Below are 22,056 nucleotides of genomic sequence, written 5' to 3' on the forward strand. Positions count from 1 at the left end.
TCAAAGTCGAGAATTCTTCCTGCTTTTCCTCCACTGGGTCAAGATGCCTTGCCACAGGCAGTCATCTGCTGTGTCCTCATCATAGGCCAGGAATCCTGGGGACTTACTTAAGCAGTGAAAACAGAGGAAAGGAATGGCCTAGGATACATGGTCAGAGACTAAGAGCAAGAGGGGAAGATAGTGCCAACTTCTATACCTATGCCATATACGCCAGGCTCTGCCTTAAATACCTGACATTCAGCTTTCTATCTTAACCCTCACAACAACCGTACCAGGAGCTGGGGTTTATAAACAAACATCATCACAGAGCTGGGAGTCAACATGAGTGAGGGCACCTCACTCCTACTTTGTCCCTCTTTTGCTATGCATGTTGGGAGAGGGACATATATGCAATGTGCAAATGTTTGCTAAGTGTTTGTACCTGTGTGCAGGTGTACATATATGTCTGCAGGGGCTCTCAGAGGCCTGAGGGTAATGCCAGGGATTTTCTTTGATTACTTTCTATCTTATTTTCCTTGAGGCAAGGTCTCCCATTCAAACCCAGGTCTTGCTGGTAAGGTTCAGCTAGTCTAGTCTTACTAGACAGCTGGCTTCTGGGTTCTCCCATCTCTACCTTCCAATGCTGGGATTGCAGATGGGCCGACACACACCCATCATCTATGTGCATGCTGCGGTGCAAACCCTTCTCCTACTGCTTGCATGGCAAGTGCTTTCACTTCCTGTGGCATCTCTCAAACCTTTTAATGCCACTGTTGATGTCCCTGGGCTCCACTGCCTTCTGCAGACTCCTCATGGCTCCTTGGTAAATGGGGCGTCATGCAGTCACAAACAGTGACAGGCTAGGAATGTCTCCTCCCTGTATCTTAGCAGGGCATAGTACTTTTTAATGTGTGTGTGTGTGTGTGTGTGTGTGTGTGTGTGTGTGTGTGTGTGTTATACATGAAGGTTTGTAGGAGTTGCTTTTCTCCTATGGGAGTCTGGGTGTAGAATTTACGTTGTCAAGCTTGGTGCTCAGTGCCCTTATCCACTGAGCCATCTCGCCAACTGAGAACAGAATATTTTGTAACTCAATCACATCACAAGAGCAACAACTGTCACCTCCTCCTGTATCTTGCCTAGTGCCCTCAGGACTCTGGGCTCTGGCTCTGGCCTTCCACTGCACAGCTTTCTCCAAATTCACAGAAGCCATTGCTATTCCTACTATTCGGACAGACAGTTTCATGGCCCAGCTTTCCCCATCAGTTCCCATTGGGCTGCTCTTCTTTCTCTGCCATGCACGTCCCATGTCCCCTCAGCATTACTTATCAATGATCCCACTGAGTATTGCCTTTATTGGGTGAGCATTATGCTGGGTACGGCCAACATACCTGCTGGTCAGGGTGCATGACCTCAGATAGCTAACACTAAGGTAGGAAGATGGGCCATCAGCTAAGGCAGGTGACATCTTATGGAAGTTCCCAGGGCCAGCTGTGCATAGTAGATCTTCTTATAGGACTCACCCTCCCTTTTCCCAAAGAGCATGGCACACAAAAAAGAAACAAGGACTTCCAATGTTCATTTATTGATTTTGCACCAGGTACCATATTTCTTCACAAGTCATTTCTTAACATGTGATTTCATGACCACATAAGATCAATGCTATCATCTTTTGAAGATGAAATGCAGATTAACTTCCAAATCCTAGTACTAAAATTCTAAAGTCTTACAAAATTTAAAATGAATCTTCAATTTGTAAAAGCACTAGCCTCATAAAGGTCTCTTTTGAAATGGCCTTAATGCCGTATCTGTGGGCATGGGACCTCTGGGGAGCTGAGCGGCCCCTCCCCAACAGAACCGTTTTAAATGGCAGAGGGCAGGTGCAGTGGTGTCTTTAGAAAGATGGTTTCTGTTCACACAAAATACCTATACACCCTGCACCCAGCTCTGAGGACGGCATTTTCTACATAGCTCCAAATAGGGATGTCCAAGATTGGATCATTTACTGTAACCATCTAGAAAGAAATTGTTCCTCGGGAGAGAAGGAGTCACAGCTGTTAGACAGGGACAGTGCAGCCTAATCCTTTTCAGACTAATCCCTAAGAACACTATCAGGCATCTTGGTGTAAAATGTGAATTTCAAAGGTGGGGTGAGGAAGGAGAGAGAGACAGGGAGGTAGGGGAGAGAGGGAGGGAAGAGGAATATTCTGCCTCTCATCTTTACTGTTTTATGGCATTTAGGGAAAATGGTCCACTCGTCAATGATTTGATTCTCTTCTCTCCCTGGTGAGATGGATAGAGCAGACATGGTTTCTCAGTAAAGGACAGAAAGACCAACCACAGATAGAAACTGCAACCTCTCATGAAGACATGTGCACAGCAGAAGGAATCAGAGCTAGGTCTCTGGACACCTGGCTCACACAAACATGGCCCATAGCCACAGAATGGTGTTGAGAGGTGCATGAAGACCCAAGCCTTTGTGTGCCGATGTGTATAACACATACAGAGCCATTGCACACTCCAGGGTGTGATGCCCACCTCCAAAGATATTCTGGCATAAGAACAGGATGTTGGACATAACATACCCAGAATAAAGGACATTTCTCTTTCCCTTTTCCTCCCCAGAAAATGGTCGCATCAGAGGGGCTGTGGAGATGACCTGGGGGGAAGAGTGCTTGGTGCACATGCGTGACAACCTGAGCTTGGATGTTTGGATTTCCTAGAACTCATGGAAAAATTAAAAGGAAAAAAAAAAGCTGGGCATGGCAATATTTACCTATAACCTCAGTGCTGGGGGGCAGAGGCAGAAACAGGAGGATTGGCTCACTGGGGCTTACTGGTTGCCAGCCTCATGTCAAGTTTAGTGAGAGACCCCGTCACAAGGGGACAAGGTAGAGTGTGAAAGAGCGAGTACCTGACATCCTCTTCTGACCACCAGACACACACACGGACACTTGTGTCTGCATACATGCATGCACATACAACATAAACACACACACAAAAAAAACTATAGAGATGGCAGGGAGAGAAACCCTGGCAATTCTGGGAGCAAATGACCCACGCACATTTGCAGCTGGGCTTTACAATACAATTGGCTTATGCCACAGTGATTTTTTTGTGTGACATATCTGGCTTCTGTTTACACTAAAATCAGTCTAAACCTCCATGAAAGTTCTCACAAGCAGGTGGTCATTCAGCTGTTCAGACTGTAGTGGCTTTGAAGTATGAAAACCTAGATTCAACTGTCACCAGCAAGCTACAGGAGCCGGAGAAAAACATCCAACACCCGCCGGGCCTCATCTGTAGTCCAAGTGTGTCGAGAGGGGCCTGACTTTAAAAGTGAGATGTGGAGATCTCGAGCACCGCAGGATTCTGACAGAACAATCTTCACCTGTGAGCAAAAAGCAAGCAACGAATTCCTAACACGCCGCAGCACGCCACTTCAATAAACCGCTAATGCTGAGTGTGCCCAGATGCACGTCGATTCTGCTGCAGTCGCAAAGGAAAATAGAACTTCAGCTTGGCTCCCATGCTGCCAGTCTTAAAACCTAGAGGGAGTCATCAATACTTTGCGCTTCCCAGGGTCCTCCCATGGGTTGGTCCAGCGTTGAACACTACAACATCCCATCTCTCATGATTAACTTTCCAGACATCGCCCATAAAAATTAAGGGCCCTCTTTGGTTGCACACAGTTTTATATCTGACGATTAAATGTTTTAAAATCAAGGGACAACTTATATGGGATGAGAGACAAAGATGTAAAAGACTGATGAGTCCTTACACTATCTGAACTATCTGAACCTCGGGACAGGACCCTACTAAACACAATAATTCACTGAGGTAGAAAGACACTGGGGCTTCTGGAGTAACAGACAAAGATGGTCTGCCTAGAACTGAGGTCCTCTCTGGGAGAGGGAGCATCGGAAGCAAAGCCCAGGAAAACCAAGGTAAGAATAGACCCTCATACCTTCCCAGCCCACTTCCTCCTACCCGCCTCAGCCCACAGTCAGCCACTGTGAAAGGCTCTGTGACCGCAGAGCGGGTGACACTGTCTGGAACTCTGTGCATCGTGTTCCAGAAGCTCCTTTTATTTCTGAGCAGTGTCCCCCTGTGGGACTGCATCAAAGACGGCTCACCCATTCTCCTGCTCACAGGCGTTCCGAGTCATTTCCACACTGGAGTTATAGAAAGCAACGCTGTTATATAAATTCTTACATGAGAATTTTTTGGTAAATACAGTTTTTTTTTAGTCCTCTAAAATAAACATGCAGAAATGAAACTGGCATCTCTCTGGGTAGGTATGTGTTTCAAAGCTCCCCGAAGAGCTGCTGGTCAATGTGAATGCCCACAAAATGCCCACAAATTCCAGTTCAACCCCAGCTTCACCAACACTGATTACTAATGTTAGCCATTCTGGGAGGTATACAGTTGTGCCTGATAATAGGTTTATTTTGTGTCCCTCTAGCAATAACACAGAACATGTTTCAGGTGACTGAGGTCCATTAAAAAAATACCTGTTCAAAAGTTGCAGTATATTTTATGGTATGACTTTTTTTTGGTGAGTGTAATTTTTGTGATTTATTTACTTTATTTAGAAACAGAATTCAGGCATGCAACACGCCAGAGCATATACATGGAGGTCAGGGCACAGCTCTCAGGAGGATGTCTTGCCTTCTACCTTGTTGATGCAGTCTCTCTCTACAGTTCTGCTGCTGTGCTCTGTACTCCAGGCTACCTAACCTGAAAGCTTCCACCTCAACACAGGAGGGCTGAAATCACAGTGTGAGTCACAGCATCCAGCAACTTACTTGGCCCCCCGAGGATCAAATTTAGGCAATTTGGCATCCATAGTATAAGGTTTTACCCATTGCACCACCTGGCTAGCTTGAGCATAAGGTTTCAATTTTCACAAAATTAATTATTTATCAACATTTTATTTTATAATTAGCAATTTCTGAATGGATCAAAGAAATCTCCCAAGTCAGGAAGCAGCTTTGCTACATCTCCTCTGGGGAGAAAGAAAGGGCTTTGCAGTTCTCCATAAAATTGGCTTTGTAATTGGCTAAATCTATTTATGAACTGCCTACTTGGGTAGACTGATCTTAGTTCACATTGGCACCAACAACTCTCTCTCTCTCTCTCTCTCTCTCTCTCTCTCCCGTCTTTTCAAGACAAGGTTTCTCTGTAGCTTTGAAGCCTATCCTGGAACTAGCTCTTGTAGACCAGGCTGGCCTTGAACTCAAAGAGATCCACCTGCCTCTGCTTCCCGAGTGCTGGGGTTAAAGGCGTGTGCCACCACCACCCGGCTCACTCTCTTGATTATTACATCTTTACATAAGTCTTAAAATCACATACCTAATTCCTCCAACTTTCTTCTTTTAGGTCAAGTAATATTTCCTGTTCTGTTTAAAGATACTTTTCACAACAACTTGTTAGTTTCTGGTTTAAAATAACACTGTTAATAAATATTATCAGGATTTTAGCTGGGATTGCCTTGAGTGTACAGTCAATACAGAAGAAACTGGAATCTCAGTGAAAACCAGCTCTTTTGAGTATCCAGCGAACATCATTCACCAGGTATTCATGTCCCTTCCCCATGTCTCGACACCTTCTAGAAAGAGGTCACATTTTTACAATTTTATTCCTGTGAGTTGTGTTTTGGCTTTATTGAAACATTATTTTCAAATTTCCAGTTGTTGCTAATACACAGGAAGATAGCCAGCCATGTGTGCTGTGCAGTAGCAGACATGTGGATGATGACAGGTTTTTGGTTTTTTGGGGTTTTTTTTGGTTATTTGTTTGTTTGGTTGTTTTTTTTACTATCAATTTCTAACATTTAGGTCTTTAACTGTTTTTTACTTTTTTAAATCTATTGCTCTGGGTAGGATTACAAGGAATATAACAGAGAGCTCACAGCAGACGCGTTTGCCCGGCTCCTGTTCATGGAGAAATTGCTCAGACTTGCCTGCAGCAACAGTAACCACACGCTCTCTACCCAGGAACTTTCTCATGCTGAGAAACTTTCAGAAACGCTAGTTCACAGAGTTCCCAGCTAAGTTCGGAGTAGAATTTTGTCCAAGGATGCCCTTCGCCAATTGTCAGGTTTCTTCCCTTTGTTTTATTAATGGGCTAAATTCCAATGGTAGATTTTTCACTGCTTAAACTAAATGCACTTTTAGGATAAACAGGAAATGTTAGTACGCTATTATGGCTTACATATGGTTGAAATGGACTTGTATTTTGTTTTTCAAGTCAGCCTTTGAATACTTACGGCTGCTGGCCTTGAGTTTTCCTGTGATGTGGTGTTTCTGGAAAGAAGCAGCATGGTGAGGTTGGGGTCAGGAGGGACTCCTACCTGCCTGCTTTCTAAACAGGTTATATCATTCTATAGTTTTATTTATATAAGCATTAGTACATGGTAATTAAGAAAACATTAAAACCTTGGAGGATCTTGAAATCTCTAAGTTTATAATTTCTATGAATACATGAGGATAAACTTTTCTATAAAATGTCATTATTTCAGGACTTGGTAAGATGCAAAATAATGTATTGTTTTTTAATATACTGAGAAATGATGTCAGCTTGAATAAATATGAATGATGTTTCTTACTCAATTTCATTTGGTATATAATCATGTGCCATAATCTACCAACATCATAGGCAAAGAAAAACCCTTTGTGATCACTGAGCTCACAAATAACAATTTCTCCTTGCTGTGGGATATTATTTTAACTGGGCAAAGATGTGTTACATTTCTTTATGCTGCAAAAGATTACTTCAACTGTGTACAGGCATGTTACTTTAATTTCTGCTGAATTTGTTTAACAATGTAAGCATGCGTGTTTAATTATACAAAGGTATGTTGCATCTGTTTCACCTTGCCTGCCTAAGACACCTGATTGGTCTAATAAAACGCTGAAAGGCCAATAGCTAGGCAGGAGAAAGGAGAGGTGGGGCTAGCAAGCAGAAAAAATAAATAGAATGAGAACTCTGGGCTCAAGAGAGAAGAAAGAATGAGAGGAGGAGAGAACAAAGGAGATGCCAGGGAGCCAGTCACATAGTAAGAAGGAAAGAAAGACATATAAAATAAAGAAAGGTAAATAGCCCAGAGGCAAAATGTAGAGAAAGAAAAACCGGATAATTTAAGTTAGAAAAGCTGGCCAGAAATAAACTAACCTAAAGCCGGGCATTTGTAAATAAGAATAAGTCTCCATATCTTTATTTGGGAGTTGGGTGGAGGCCCCCTACAAAAGAAAAAGCCTGCTACATCTTCTTCATTTTTCCTTTAGAACTTTTAGTCTTTCATACTTTGAAACCATTAACAGAAAATTATAGAAATAAGTAATTCGAGGTAGGCTGCCCCAATACCCACCCTTATCCACCAGGCCTTGTAAGCTATAAGCCCCATCCTGGCCCCAAAGTCACCTATCCTGCAACCTCAGGGGAACTCTGAAACACACCTTGCTACAATATAGAGAGGACCAAGAGGGGAGTGACCAGCCACCCAGCAGGACACTCCACTCTTTAGGTTCTCCATTGTGGGGCAAAACCCTGGGCCTCTCCCCAACCTGCCTCAGCTTCTCTAGTCAGCCAGCAGGAGAGTTTCCTGGAGAGAGAACCAAGAGAGAGGAACTCTAAAGCAAAAGCTGTGACTGCACAGAGTGGACCAAGAGAGCGACCAGGAGAGCAGGCTAGGAGAGACCTCAGTGGCTCCCTGAGACACGGACATTGATTGACAGGACAGAACAGAACAAGAACAATTCCCAAAGATGCAGACAGCCACTGCAAGGATTGGGCCAAGATGCAAAGACACTGCTGGCATCAATTGAAGAAAAAGATGAGTTAGGCATCAATGCAAGAATTCATCCAAAAACCTAAAAGACAACATGGTCACACAAGAACCCAGTGGTCACACAAGAACCCAGTGGTCACACAACAGGAAGACTTGATCATCCTAACCCAAAAGAAGCAGAAGAAAACCATTTTAAATGTACCATGATAAAGCTTGCCTTCTTAAAAGCTTGAACTACTTTTACTGGAGGCATCATCTCAGGCCACAGAATACTTCTTCGTGAGAACTTTCTAATTGAGATTGTCTATTCACAAGTTCTACTTCTTCTGGGTCAATTTTTGAACTTTGTCTGCTTTTCTCTCTCGAAACATTGATCCGCTTTGCCCAAGTTGTTAAATTCACTGGGCTATGGGTCTCTACCGTATCCTCTTACATTTCCAAATATAGCATATACAAAACCCACAGAAGGCCGCATCTTCCATTTCTTCTACTAGCCATATGTGTTTTCTCTCTTTCCCCCTCATTGCCCTAGTTATGATTAATTTTATTATTAATCTTTTTGAAGTATCAGCTTTTGGTTCCATTGACTCTGCAAACTCTTTCACGCCCCCTTTTACTGACATGCTTTCTTCTCTACAATTTCTTCTGGGAGTACTGAACTCTTCTTTGTGTGATGCAGAAGCCACTCCAGCGATGCCAAGCCACTCATTTCTAATATAAGCATTCACTCTTCCATAAACACAATTAGGTGTAGCTGGTTAACAAAAATGACTAGGTTGGCTATGGTTTTCCTGTGGGTTTTGTATACTTAAATAATATCCAAACAGTCAGGTAGGTATACCATGGGGTTGTCTGCGTCTCTCCTTTGTGTGCCAGCTTTGTTTTGAAATTATGTTTTTATGTGTATTTATATTTAGAACTGTAATGAGAACTCAATTCCTCAATCATAACAAATTTTCCCATCTCTTTCTCTTGCAAGCCCAAATGTTTAATGTTAACAAGTTCATACCAACCTCCTATATATTAGGGTTTACATACACTGGGCATATGTGATGCTGGTTTCTGGCAAGGGGCATACAGTTAGTGTCTTGTCATATGGAGTCTGACAAGTTCTACTTTCAACGCAGTACAGAATCTGTCTGCACTGGGGAAACGTTGGACACAAACAAGTAAGTCTGTACTATCTACATCCTTTTTCGGCCACTCATTCCTTGTTCTCCTCTTTCTCCCCACTCCCAGCCCAGAGGGAGCTCAGGTCTTTTCTATTCATTCACATATCTGATTTTCCACTGCTCTATCACTCCTGTGTGTACATCCACGTTCCCATCCCATGCTAATTCAATGTAACAAGCTCCCAACAGGCTGGTGAAGATGAAGAAGTTGCTCTGCCTGCCCCTTTTTCAAAGAAGCTGTAGGATGCACCTGGCATTTGGGGGTGCTGGCTGGAAACAAGGCAGAAGTGCCCCCAGGAATCAGACACACAATGTGTTAGAAAAAACATGTGTGAGGAAAGCATGGGACTCTCAGAGAAATACATATGCACTCACACATGCGCACATGCATGCACATATGGAAATACACTTCTGCTAGGGAAATCTACAGAAAGTCAAAGAGATCTCAAAGTCAAGCAGATGTTTTCCAAAGGATTACATAAAAGAAAGGTAGTTTAATAAAAAAAATACACTTTTAGGGAAAAGATGCAGTTGAAGCCCCCAAGAGCGAACTGCCTTGACACAAGCTCAGGCTGTAAAGGTGTGATCAGAACTCAGTAGGGACATGGGGAGAAGCAGGACTAGAGCCAACTGGTCAACCCCCTATGGGGCTAAGGATACACAGTATCCAACATGAATTAGAGACAGTGAAATTCCATCCCAGGATTTTGAGATCAGTTAGACTTAGAGATAATGGAAAAGGAAGATCAGAAGTGAACTCTTAAACCCAAGAACTAGACAAAGAAATACACAGGCCGAAAGAAGAGAAGATGAAGGCTACAGGTTGGCAACAAAGACCAAAGTGGTGCTTCAGCCAACAGCCAATGCTTCCAAGTCTACTTCAACCTTAAGTTACCATTACAGCTACAGGGACCATGATATAGCAGCTACATATCAATGAGGCACAAAAGAGAATCCATGGCAACCTGTGCCACCTCTGAGAAGTCTTGATGCAGTGGCAGTGAGAGAAGAGAAAGGGCAGGAAAGGCAGACACGATGCAGCAGAGTCACATGCAGAAGGCCTGGCACACCCTAATGCTGACTGTCAACATGCTGGCCAAATCTGCCTCGGGGGCAGGAACTTTAAAGCTTTATACAAATTCAAGTAGAAGCCACCTTGGCAGTGAGGACTGGAAAAGTGATAGGTGATGAAACGGGAAGCTAAACGGCCCAGATAAACCACTAATTCTCGCCGAAGCCATTCTCCAGTGGCCAGGGGTAAGTGAACTCGATCCGTTCAAATGGATTTTTCTGTCATCATTATGATGGACACCATACCTCTATTTTACCCTATAGAGTACATGAGAGGAATAAATAGCACAGGTCAGAGTGTTGTTTGTGAAGTCCAAAGACTGACAGGTGAGCATTAGTCACGGCGGCTGTTCTGCTCAGTTAAGCATACATATGCTGACCTGGTCCACCAGTCTGGTGGAGCTCAGTGGAGGTGGGTCCCCACTCTCCAGGGGCTGCACATAGAAACTATCCCAAGGGCTCCTGGGAGGCATTGACGCCACTTCCACACTACAAGAATGTAATGAGGAACTGTCACCTTCCACCTAAGAGAAAACCAATGGCCCTTCTCACCACATGTGACCCTGAAGTGGACAAACCCACCCTTCCCTTTCTCAGGAAGATCAGGCCTGGATGAGCTGGTGACGGAGAGGGTTACCTTGAAGGAAATGATTGTCTATGCAGAACGAGCTGACACTGTGCTGAGCTAGAAGGTCCTTGTGGTGCTGGGTTCCTCAGGGAGTACCAAATATAAGCAAATCACTATGCAAAGCCCCCATTGAAGAAGAGGCAGTCAGATCAGAGCAGAGCACCATAGGGATTGCCAGCACAGCATACCTGCTGCCCACTAACATCAAGGACCACTGCCCTGCCAGAGGCATGGCTTTGCTGGGCAGTGAGACAGGATAACCATCATCACAAGACACACACCCTCCAGCCTAGTTACCTGGTTGCCGGAAGTGTGCTGACTCTGGTGAAAAACACAGACGGCTCAACTTCCACATGCAGTCCCAGAGACAGGTTCCTGTAATAACCTTCTACATGGCCTGGGCCTCCAGAGTACTTGAAATTCAGGATGGCTTCCAGAGTCTAAAAAGTTAAGAAAAATACCAAATCAGTACCCACAAGTAGATGAGATTTCATGCTGGGAAGCAGGTTGCACCTAGGGAGAGTCTCAAGACCCTCACACATGAGAGGATCAAACTACCACAGTTCACACCGTGCATCTGGTACCACTCTTCCTGTGGTACCAAAAGTCTGAACAGTCCTCGGCGGTGCATTCATGTAGAAGGGGCTCCAATATGCACTCTGTTTAAGTACAGTGTATTTGACAGAGAAAATACACTGGGTGCACACCAGCGGATGGCTGGGAAGAGCAGCGTCCATGCAGCGGGTAGAAGGCAACTTCTACTCCCAGGCTCACAGTGACTGAGAGATCAGAGGGAAGCACAACATAGGCCCTTCCAGAAAGACCAGGGCAGTGCCACCATGCCAGAAACGGGACGTGGGATGAAGAGGTGGCAGGTGCCATCCAAACGGGCAAGAAGGTACCAGTACAAAGATGGTGGGTGGCTAAAGTTCAGTAGGGCGCCAGTGGTCCGCACTCTTCCCTCCTAGGCTCTTCCGGACCTTCCCTACTGAGTGCACATACAAAGAATGGCAGGAGAGTAGGAGGGTAGACCCTGTCTCCCTTGGTGGCACAAGAACATAACACATTCGGCCACCATACAGGGGAGGAAAGGGGAGGAAAGACATGGAAACTCCAGCCCCAGTCCTGTCGGGCCATAGCTGACCATCCTTTCCTTTGAGATGAGATTTTGGTCTACTCAGGGCGAGCAGCCCAGACCAGGAACAGGGAGGCAGGAATCAGTCAAAGATACAGCGACACTAACCAGGTACAAAGAGGCAGAGCTGCATTCTTAGAAATGCTGAGGGAGGGCCCCCACCATTGTTTTGGAGTACAGTGCTGTTGCACCAGGGAGGAGACTCATGCCCAGCCCCTGCCATGGCATTGCACAATGGCACAGTACACGAGGAAAGGGTACCAAGATGGCACAGGAAAACCTAGATGTGCTGGATCTACCTGGGACTGAAGAGGGCTGAGCATACGAGGCAAATCCTCCAGGACTGTGACCCCAGCCTCAAAGTCCTGAGGGACTCCTCAGGAGGAAGAGCTGTTAACAACCCCGACCCATGGCCCTGAACACAGGTAGAGAAATATTGAGGACAGGGAACATGCATTATAGAAAAGATGGCACCTCCTACATCCCATGTCTCCTACCCGCCCCCACTCCCCCCACCCCGCTCAGTACAAGGTGACTCTGCAGGGATCTGTAGCCTGTGGGACATAGTGTAGCCATGGTAACAAGAAACCTTGGCCCAGTTAACTCCTGACTAAAATGATAGAGCCTTCCACAGCAGTGTTCTCAAACAGGTGTTGACAGCAGGGGCCCTTAGGGCAAATCCAGCCACCACCTGATTCTGCAGGTCTGCAAGCAGAGAACTTCACTCTATTTCTTACAGGGAATAAGTCGAAAAACAAAACAGAAACAGAGCAGGCTCTGCAATGGAGACTTCCTATGGCTGGCCAAGTCAGAGACATTTATTATACAATCTTTTCCATTCAGACTTTGCAGATATTATGTCTCATCAGCTGAGAGTTCCAGAGGACCTGAGTTCTGCTCCCAGCACCCACATCTGGTGACTCACATCTGCCTGTAACTCCAGCTCCAGGGAATCCTGGGAATTCCCTGTGGGCTCCTTAGATACCTCCACTCACATGCGCAAACCCACACAGACACACAGAATTATGAACAACAAGCTTAGCAGATAGAACTGCTAGAGGAAAGCATGGAGGTGAATCTCCACACCTCTCAGACATAACCCAGGAGCACAGGAGGCAGACCAGAACATAATAGCATGGTGCCAGGGCCCCAGGAGGTGAACAACGGGATGCAAGGCCAATAACATCCCCTGACACATGTCCACACTGTGTCAAAGAAGAACAGAGAAGGCTCCCAGCACACCTGGCTCTAACCACCATCCTGAAGCACTTTCCAGAAGCAGCAACGAAAACAGAAGTTGAGCAATGGTGCTGCTGTGCTGGAATCTCCAAGCAGAGCTGAGGTACTAGAGTCAGGGCTCACTGCTCCCTAGCAAGTGTGACAGGGAGTCGTGTTTCCAAGAGGTTAAAGTGAGGTGCCTACCTTCGGCCCTTGTCTTAGGATTACTACTTCTGTGAAGAAATATCATGACCAGAGCAATGTGAGGACAGAAAAAGTTTATGTGGCTTGCACTTCCGCATCATAGTCCATCAGTGATGGAAGTCAAGAAAGGAACTCAAACTGGGAAGGAACCTGGAGGCTGGTGTTGATGCAGAGGCCATGGAGGGTGCTGCTTACTGGATTGATCTTCATGGTCTGCTCAGCCGGCTTTCTATAGAGCCCCGACCACCCTGCCCAGGGGTGGACCCACCCACACTGGACTGGCCCCTCTCACATTCAATCTCTAATTAAGAAAAAATGCCTTACAGGCATATCTATAGCCATTTTATTGAGGCATTTTCTCAGTGGAGGCTCCCTCCTCTCCAGTGACTCTAGCTCCTGTCAAGTGGGAAAAAAAATTAACCAGCACAGCCCTCGTCCCTCAGATTCCACAGTTACCCTGCAAGATGTGTCTGTCCTGCCCTGACTGCTTCTGCTGACCTATTTAGTTGCAATGAGGAGGCAGCCATAGCTACTGGGCTTTTTAAAAATCAAAGGGAACTTTGGGAGCTGTTCTGCTGTGGACCTTTGCATCTGCTTCCATCAGTCACTGGATGAAGGTACATTTAAGATAGTCATAAATCTGACTACAGGGCAAGGCCAGTTAAGGCGCCCTTTCTACTATTGCTTAGGATCTTAGTTGGGGTCATCCTTGTGGACTCCTGGGAATTTCTTCAGTGTCAGGTTTCTTGCAAGCCCTATAATGGTGCCCTTAATCAAGGCAGCTCTTTCCTTGCTCTCCCTCTCTGTCCTTTTCCCAACTCAAACATCCTGTTCCCTCTTTCTGACCACCCACGGCAACCCACACCTCTTCTTTACTAACAAAGTACTTGGTCAAACAGGTGTTTTTCTAAATTTAACACTCATACTTGAGACTCACTGAAGCCCCAGCTTCTCTTTCTGCTCCCATTAGCCCGAAGCACAGACCCATCAACTCTAAAGAGCTACTGGTTTCTTGCAAACATGTCCTAGACCCCGTGAAATCACACATGATACCTTTTGTCAATTCTGAGTATAACTGACTCTAGCTAGCTAATGAAATCTCCCAGCTATCCTTTGAGTGCAAGGATCTGCGCTTGGTTGAGGTGAACGTGGCCTATGATCTCAGGAAGCACAGTTAGTGCTGAGTGCATGGACATAGCAACAAATCTGCATGCGGACAAACGAGTCAAGCTATCAACCAACAGGAAGGTGGCTCCTTGCTTCAACCACAGGCACAGTGCTCAAGGAAAGAATCTCTGGAGGCCTTGAAAAACAAGGGTCATGACACACAAGCCCAACTTAAAAACCTCCTCCAGAGAGAACTGTAGGAGAGAAATCACCCAGGGGTGAACAAAAGGTGCAAAGGAAGATAACTGTCAACTCCAGGGAACAAGAAAGAAATAGCCAATACTCCAATTTTCTTGGAATCGGCTGTTTCTTTACTCTGCAGAGAACCAAAGAAAAGATATAATTAATGGGGGAGGACCATTTAAGTTATAAAAGTCAAGCACAAAAAGGGTTTGGTGAAATTGAGTATTGCTGCCTTCCCTAATGATTAAAAGGAGAAAAAAGAAATAAAAAGCAGCTTTGGCCTGGTGAAATTAGAATATTTTAATAAAACCATAAAGCGGGCTGACAGGCAAAAGGCACAGGATGTACAGAGCCAAGGGAAGCCAGCACTGAGCTGTCCTTCCTGGACACTATATGATCCATATGAGGACAGAGCACCATCTCAGTACTCAGTTTGAGAGAAGTCTTACAGAAGGCTGCAATGAGCAAGGAATTAAAGAAATATTTGTTTTCAAAGCACAGTACAACTGACTTTTCAGGCTAATATAAGGATCTCTAAATGGCAACTTTTTCTTGAGCACCTGTATATGTAAAACACTAAACCGAGTGGTCTGTGCCCACTCCTATAGTGGGGAAGGTGCTGTCTACAGAGGCAGGTGTCTTAGTTTCCTCCCTGGCTGCTGTGACAAGACACCCTGACCAAGGCAACTTGAAGGAGGAATAGCTGGGCTCACAACTCCATGTCACAGTCCATCACTAAGGGCATCAAGGCAGCAGGAACTTGAAGCTGCTAGTCACATCCACAATCAAGAGGAGAGCTGCTATGGAACAACGGTCTTGTGCCCTATAAAGATTTGTTACTTGTATTTTCATAAAACGATGATTGGCCCGAAGCCAGGCAGGAAGTATAGGCAGGGCAAGCAAAACATGAGAATTCTGGAAAGAGGATAGGCTCAGTCTGCAGTTGTCAGTCAGACACACAGGAAGCAAGATGAGACTGCCTCGCTGATAAAAGGTACCAAGCCACGTGGCTTACATGGACAAGAGTTATGAGTTAATATAAGTTATAAGAATTAATAAGAAGCCTGAGCTAACAGGCCAACCAGTTTATAATTAATGTAGACCTCTGTGTGTTTCTTTGGGACTAAACAGTTGTGGGATTAGGCAGGACAAAAACCTCTGTCAACAGACAGCAGGATGAAAGGATGCATGCATGCCTCTGATCAGCTCACTTTCTCCAGGCTTAGAGTTCGGAATCCCCTGCTCAGGGAATGGTGCCACCCACAGTGGATGTGGTCTTTACTCATCAATTAATACAATTGAGATAATTCTTCACAGGCACACTTTACAGGCCAACCCAATTGAGACAATCTCTCATTGAGACTCTCTGGCCAAACAATTCTAGATTGTTCAAGATGACAATTAAAACTAGCCATCACAGCAAGGTTCTGTGTAGTTAGGGGTTCTGCATAGCATGGCCCAAAGACTCAGCACAGAGCTATCTAACTAGTCGTTCTACCCTCCCCCTGGCCCCACCATTCAAGGAAATCACTCATAAGAATATTCATTCACCCATCTACCATTCACTTGTTGACATGGACGGATGTCCACTATGGGCAGAAGCCATGATAGTAAGGAAGGTAGGTGACACACTGTTGCCCTGAAGATACTCAAGTTAATAAGTAATTGAGCCCAGACACTTCTGAGATAAGCTGTTACCTGCACTGCCAAAGCAAAGTGTCACGATGTGTGAAACCTCTGGTGGCCAAAAACAGGATGCAAAGGAACAAGAGGTTAAGAAAGAGGACAAAAAAAAAAAACAATTCTTAAATTAAAATCAATAACCAACCCCAGCCTCCCCCTCCAAAACAACAACAACAACAACAAGAGAATCAACTGCAACTTCTTAAAACTATCAAGAAAGGTAACACCCTTCTCAGGCTAGTCAAGGAAAAGGAAGCAAAATTCCAATGTCAATAATAAAAGTGAGCTTCAGATCCCACAGAGGGCAAAGGAATTGAATGGAAGACGAAGTCTGGGCCAACACTGACAGTAATTTATGCCCAGTGAGCACTCCTTCCCAATCAGAATCAAAGAGAAGTAGAACTTCATGATGATCAGGAGCTGAGCTCACATTAAAAGCATCTTCTAAAAGAAGCCTGTTATGCAGCTGTTCACCCAGAACATTCTATCAAACATCAGGCTTAGAAAAATGTCACTTTCATACATGTTTGAGAAAAAAGGATGGAGAAGGCCAGCAGGGTGAATCAGTAGGTGAACACATTTGATATCAAAGTTTGACAACCTGAGTTTGATCCACAGAGTTCACAGAAGAAGAGAACTAACTCCGTTAAGTTGTCCTTTGACATTCACCTGCATGCTGTAGCACACGCACACAATTCATTCATTCAGTGTGTGTGAATGAATGAATGAATTGTGTGCGTGTGCTACAGCATGCAGGTGAATGTCAAAGGACAACTTAACACACACACACTCTCTTTGTAAAACGTTCCCAATTTTTATCAGAGCAGTATTACTCAAATGTTGAAGCCAGAAAGTTTATAAGAAAACCACTTTAAGGCTAGTATTTTTCATAAATTTAACTGTAAAAGTTCCTAACAAAGTACTAATGAATCAACATTTAAATTATATAAAATGAATCATACATCATGACCACATGAGTTTCATCTCAGCAACACAAGGATGGCTTAATCGCTGAGCATCAACTTGTGACCATCTCTCACTGTAGTTAACAATTTGTCAACAGAAAGAAAAAGTATGCCACACAATCAACAGCAAAAGCAGATGCAGCATTCAAAACCCATTTACACTTTTTAAAACTTGGAGCAAATAACACATGGAAAAGTATATTTTATAAAATGTACCATTGAAACCTCAATGAAAAGCCAGACTTAATGGTAAGTAGCTAAATATTTCCACCAAAAATTTAGACATAATTACATAATATGTAAATTCAATGTCAAGAAATTAAAGGTGTCTATGGAAAGGGATAAAACAGTTCAGAGACATCATCCTGATTAAAAAAAAATCTTAAGAAATCTACTAAAATGCTCATATACTGCAGAGAGTATTATAAAAATAGCACAATTGCTTTGAGAAATAATTGAGTAATTTCTTGTAAACTTAAATTTGAAATCCTTATATTATGATTGAGCAATAAATTCACACCAAGAAAAATAAAACATCTATCCACACGAAGATGGATATAAATATGTCTGGAGAAGTGATTGACAGCAACTTGAAACTGGAAATAATCAGTGTCCAGTAAGGAATGGGTGGATGGTCAGTTTTGTGGTATGCCTGTAAAAAAGAATGCTTGCCTCCTCCACCCCGTGAAATGGAACAGGGAGTGGTGTCAGGAGCATGGGTGACTCTTGAGATGGTTATTCTGAGAGCAGTTGACCCAAGAGCACACTGGACACTAGAAAGGTCAGTCTTTAGTCTCAGTAAGGAGATCAGAGTTGTTTGGGACCGGAAACAGGAGAAGACTTAGCTGTAAAGGAGTGAGGGACACTTTCAGGGGTTCTGGGGTGTTCAACATCCCAGTGGTGGGGATGGCCGTCCAGGTCACACATTTGCCAAACCCGTGAGGCTTTAGTGTCTGAGGCTGCACGGCAAAGAATGTAAGATGCACCTAGTCAACCAGATTTTGGACACCAGTGTTATTATTGAGAGGCACACAATCATTTGTAAACATTTAAACAATGCTTAATGCTGGACACATAGGTGTGGAACCACCATGGAATCTGTACGAGTCTTAGGTAGGGCCTCCCAACTCCAGGTTGCATATCAAAGAATGGAGAGAGAGCCTGTGACTGACAGTAATTAAAACTGCATATAACCTTGGAAAAGGCCTTTCGCTTCTCTAGTTCAGTATCCTTGCTCAGAATCTGAGTGTTCTGACAGATATTGCCCTAAATTTTGATCAGCTCTTATCAGAACTGTTACTGTTCATTTTGTATTACTAATCTAACGTTCCACAGTCTCTAATATAACTGAAGCTATTACGGGAGGAAAAAAAACAACCACTCTCAACACATCCCAGCCTATTTAAAAGTATAAGCAGGTCTCTAATTTCTGAAGACCTCAATTGAACCTGTCACCGCAGATTCGTTTTGTGATATGGCAAAAGAGCAACAGCTGGGATGCAGTCCACTTCGGGAGCCAAACGCCCAGGACCAGCCACCGGCTGGGGCTTGTTCCTGCCACCAGACCAGCACAGTAGTCCATCGGGGGTCAGGGAAACCTACCAATGAAAGTCATACCATTACTTCATAGTTAATTAGCACTTTTGGCCAAAATCTCTCTTCGGTGTTAATTATGCCTTAAAGATACCACGCAGCTACAGATGAAATGGTGCAGCCACGATAACGGAGGGGTTGGTTTGAGCAACAGCAGCCTTCAGCACAGTCCAGTTCAGGAGATCCGGAGGACCTGTGCTGGTCAAGAAGTAGAATCTGGAGCAGAGAAAGGGGTGGGGAAGAGGCCAGGGGCGATCAGCAACCCAAGGGAGTATTTTAGTGCTGGTGCCAAGGAAAGAAGCCGGCTAGAGGCTGGAGGACCAGATGAGTCCTCAGCCATCATGTCTGTGTGGTGAGCAGCAAAGATTATAAGGTAATGCAGGAGCAGATGCCCTGTAGCCCACAGCAGAGTGGAGAGCAGCACCAGGGCCTTTTCTTTCTCTAAACCATGGGAGCCAAGACTGGGCTGTGGCTCAATGGTACAGCATTTACCTGTCAATCAGAGGCCCCAGTTACAATCCTAGTATGAAATAAAATAATAAAACATAAAATCACTCCGAAAGTGTGATTTTTTTGGCAACTTTTTGCCCAAATTTTGACAGTGTGACAATTAGAATACCCTCAACTTTAAATAACATTTCTCTTGTTATGAAAATTGAGCATCTTTTTGTATACTTGGGCCATTATTGTGTCTTTCTGTGAATCATTCATGTCCTTCCAGCATTTCCCTTGACCTGTCTCTTCCTTCCAGACTCCTAGCTATTTTGTTATACTAAGTATGTGCTTTGTGTCATTGTCATTGGATAAACTCAGTTTGCTGCCTCAGTTCTAACACCCTTGCCTTTGAAATTATCTTTATTTTGTTCCTCTTATATTGACTAGGACCAACAAATCAATAGATGAGAATAACAACTCCAAAAGTAGACCCAAACTATCGCAGGTAATTGGTTTTGACCAAGGGCAAAGATGATCCAATGATCAAGTTAGTTTTTGGATGAAGACAAAGGACAGACACCTGGACAAAGGCTAAAAGATAAACAACCTGGGTCTCATCACCCACAAGAGTTTCTCTCTCTACACCGAGCCCTGTGTTTGAATTCTGGGGATTTTTTGTTTGTTACTGTTGTTCAGTTTGTTTTGTTTTTCAAGACAGGGATTTTCTATATAGCTCTGGTTGTCCTCACTCGTGCGCTGGCCTCGAACTCAGAGACCCACCTGCTTCTGTGTCCCAAGTGCTAGGATAAAAAGCGAGTGTTGTTACCACTCAGCAGGAATGTATTTTTTAAAAAGAAGGGAGAAGTCGGGGTGGGAGAGATAGAGCCAGGCAGTACCCACAGTCCCTGCACTCAGGAGGTAGAGGCAGAAGGTGCGAGTTTTCTAACAGGCAGGGTGAACCTCCTGTATGAGGCCATCTGAGGTGAAAGCAGAAGGAAAGATAAGGATGCCAGCCCTGCGGGACCTGGAAGAATGTCCCAGACACAGGAAATTGCAGAGAGACAGTGTTAGAGGTGGGGGATTAGCCCTGCGCGGTGACAGAGTAGCCACAGGAGCAGGGCAAACAGACGGGGCTGAGCCATTGCCCCTAATGGATAGAGCCCAGGCAGTGTCTGTGGAGGCAGAGAACAGTGTGACATAGGAGCAGGAGGTGACACAGAACGAGGAGAATGAGAGGATGCAAGCTGGAGAACTATTCTCAGGAGGCTGGCAATAGGCATGAACATCAAGTCTGGCTCCACGGACATGTGAAAGTAGTATTAGAACTAACTGAGAAACCAGACAACCGGAAAACCAGAAACTGAGTGGAAAGGAACACAGAGGCTTGGGTTTCTTCGAGATTTTAATGGCAAACCCAGAAATAAAGGATGGAAAGAAGAGACAGACAGGTTATAGAGGACCTGATACTTAGGACTGGGACATTATCAAGTTTAAAAACCCCACAGACATGTGGTGAAGACAGTGTGATACATGGGCTATGGGTGGACAAAGAGAAGTCAAGGCAAGAGAACCAGTAACCAGGCAGAGACAGCTGCATAGCCTAGGGGACACAAGACAGCAGGCTCTGTTCCTGACCAACTCCTGGCCCTTTAGAGACACTGCATTACATTCCCTGAAACATACCACAGGGACAAGTCGCTCATTGTATGCTGTTCAGTGCTCCTGCTAACCATGAAACATTTGCCATGTTGGGTAATCCACAGTTTTACAAAGCACATCTGGGGCAACAGAGACTAAGAACAGACTCCACTGCCCCGCTCAGGGCTGGCCCTCACTGCCTGCCCAGCTGCCTGGTGAGAGATGTGATGGGCGGCTTCCTCATCTGGGTATCAGGAAGATAAGGCAGCTGGTGTTAGAAATGCACCTAGAGCTGTGCCTGGCACTGGAAAGACTGCTCTAAATGCTAGCTAATATTGCTATTACTGGGTCGGTGTTTGACAGAGAGAAGGGCAATCAGGTACTGGCACTAACGGATCATAAATAGAATTAACAGGTGCCTCCTACATTAAAAATCGCTGGCCCCAGGCACCCAGATATGGATAAGACTTTATCAAAGCTGTCCTTAGCCCTCCCCAATCCTTGCCTGTTTGCCCTGATCTTAGGTGTCAGCATAACCAAGTGTGTGTGCACACGCGCACACACACACACACACACACACACACACACACACACGCATGCACGCACTATGTGTGTGCCTTAAGCAAGTGCTAAAGCTGCTAAGGCTATCCTACTTCATGTCCCCTGCTCAGTGCAGCCATCAAGATCTGACTTGGTCCAAAAGCACCAGGCTGCTCCCCTCTAAAGCTTCTCCGCAGAGCTCCCTGCCCTGGCTCCTTGTCTTTTGTGCCACCGTTGCTCTGCATCACTCCCTCCTGCTCAATCAGTTTGATAAGGAAGAAGATAATAATGCCATGGGGGCAGTGACATCAGAATGGGAAGGTGGACTCATCACAATGCCCAGCACAGGAAAGGGCTATGTCAGTGTGGGCTCTACATGCTTGTGATGGCTCATGTGGACTGTCACCTCGATAGACTCCAGAATCACTGAAGAACAAGACTGAAGATGCCTGTGAGAGATTATCTAGATTAGGCTAATGATGTGGGATTCCCCTCTGTATGCTGTGATTAGCATAAATGAAGAAACTGGCTTGGCCTGATAGGGTAGAACAGAGGTAGGCAGGGAAAACTAAACTGAATGCTGGGAGAAAGAAGGGTGGAGTCAGAGAAGCCATGTAGCCCCGCTGGAGACAGTCATTGGAACTTTACCTGGAAAA

General features: G+C 44.8%; 1 protein-coding gene across 5 annotated transcripts in view; it reads right to left on the bottom strand.

The window, feature by feature from the left end:
* The window catches only part of Trappc9 (trafficking protein particle complex subunit 9), a 434,664-nt gene that overhangs the window by 162,230 nt on the left and 250,378 nt on the right, over positions 1–22,056 (bottom strand). For all 5 annotated transcript variants that reach the window (XM_075959473.1, XM_075959472.1, XM_075959470.1 and 2 more), the window contains one exon: positions 10,937–11,079. In XM_075959473.1, the coding sequence (XP_075815588.1) occupies positions 10,937–11,079 (143 nt within the window). The remainder of the gene's footprint in view (positions 1–10,936; positions 11,080–22,056) is intronic.

This window comes from Microtus pennsylvanicus, chromosome 2, assembly GCF_037038515.1.
Source record: "Microtus pennsylvanicus isolate mMicPen1 chromosome 2, mMicPen1.hap1, whole genome shotgun sequence".
NCBI classification, from domain to species: domain Eukaryota; kingdom Metazoa; phylum Chordata; class Mammalia; order Rodentia; family Cricetidae; genus Microtus; species Microtus pennsylvanicus.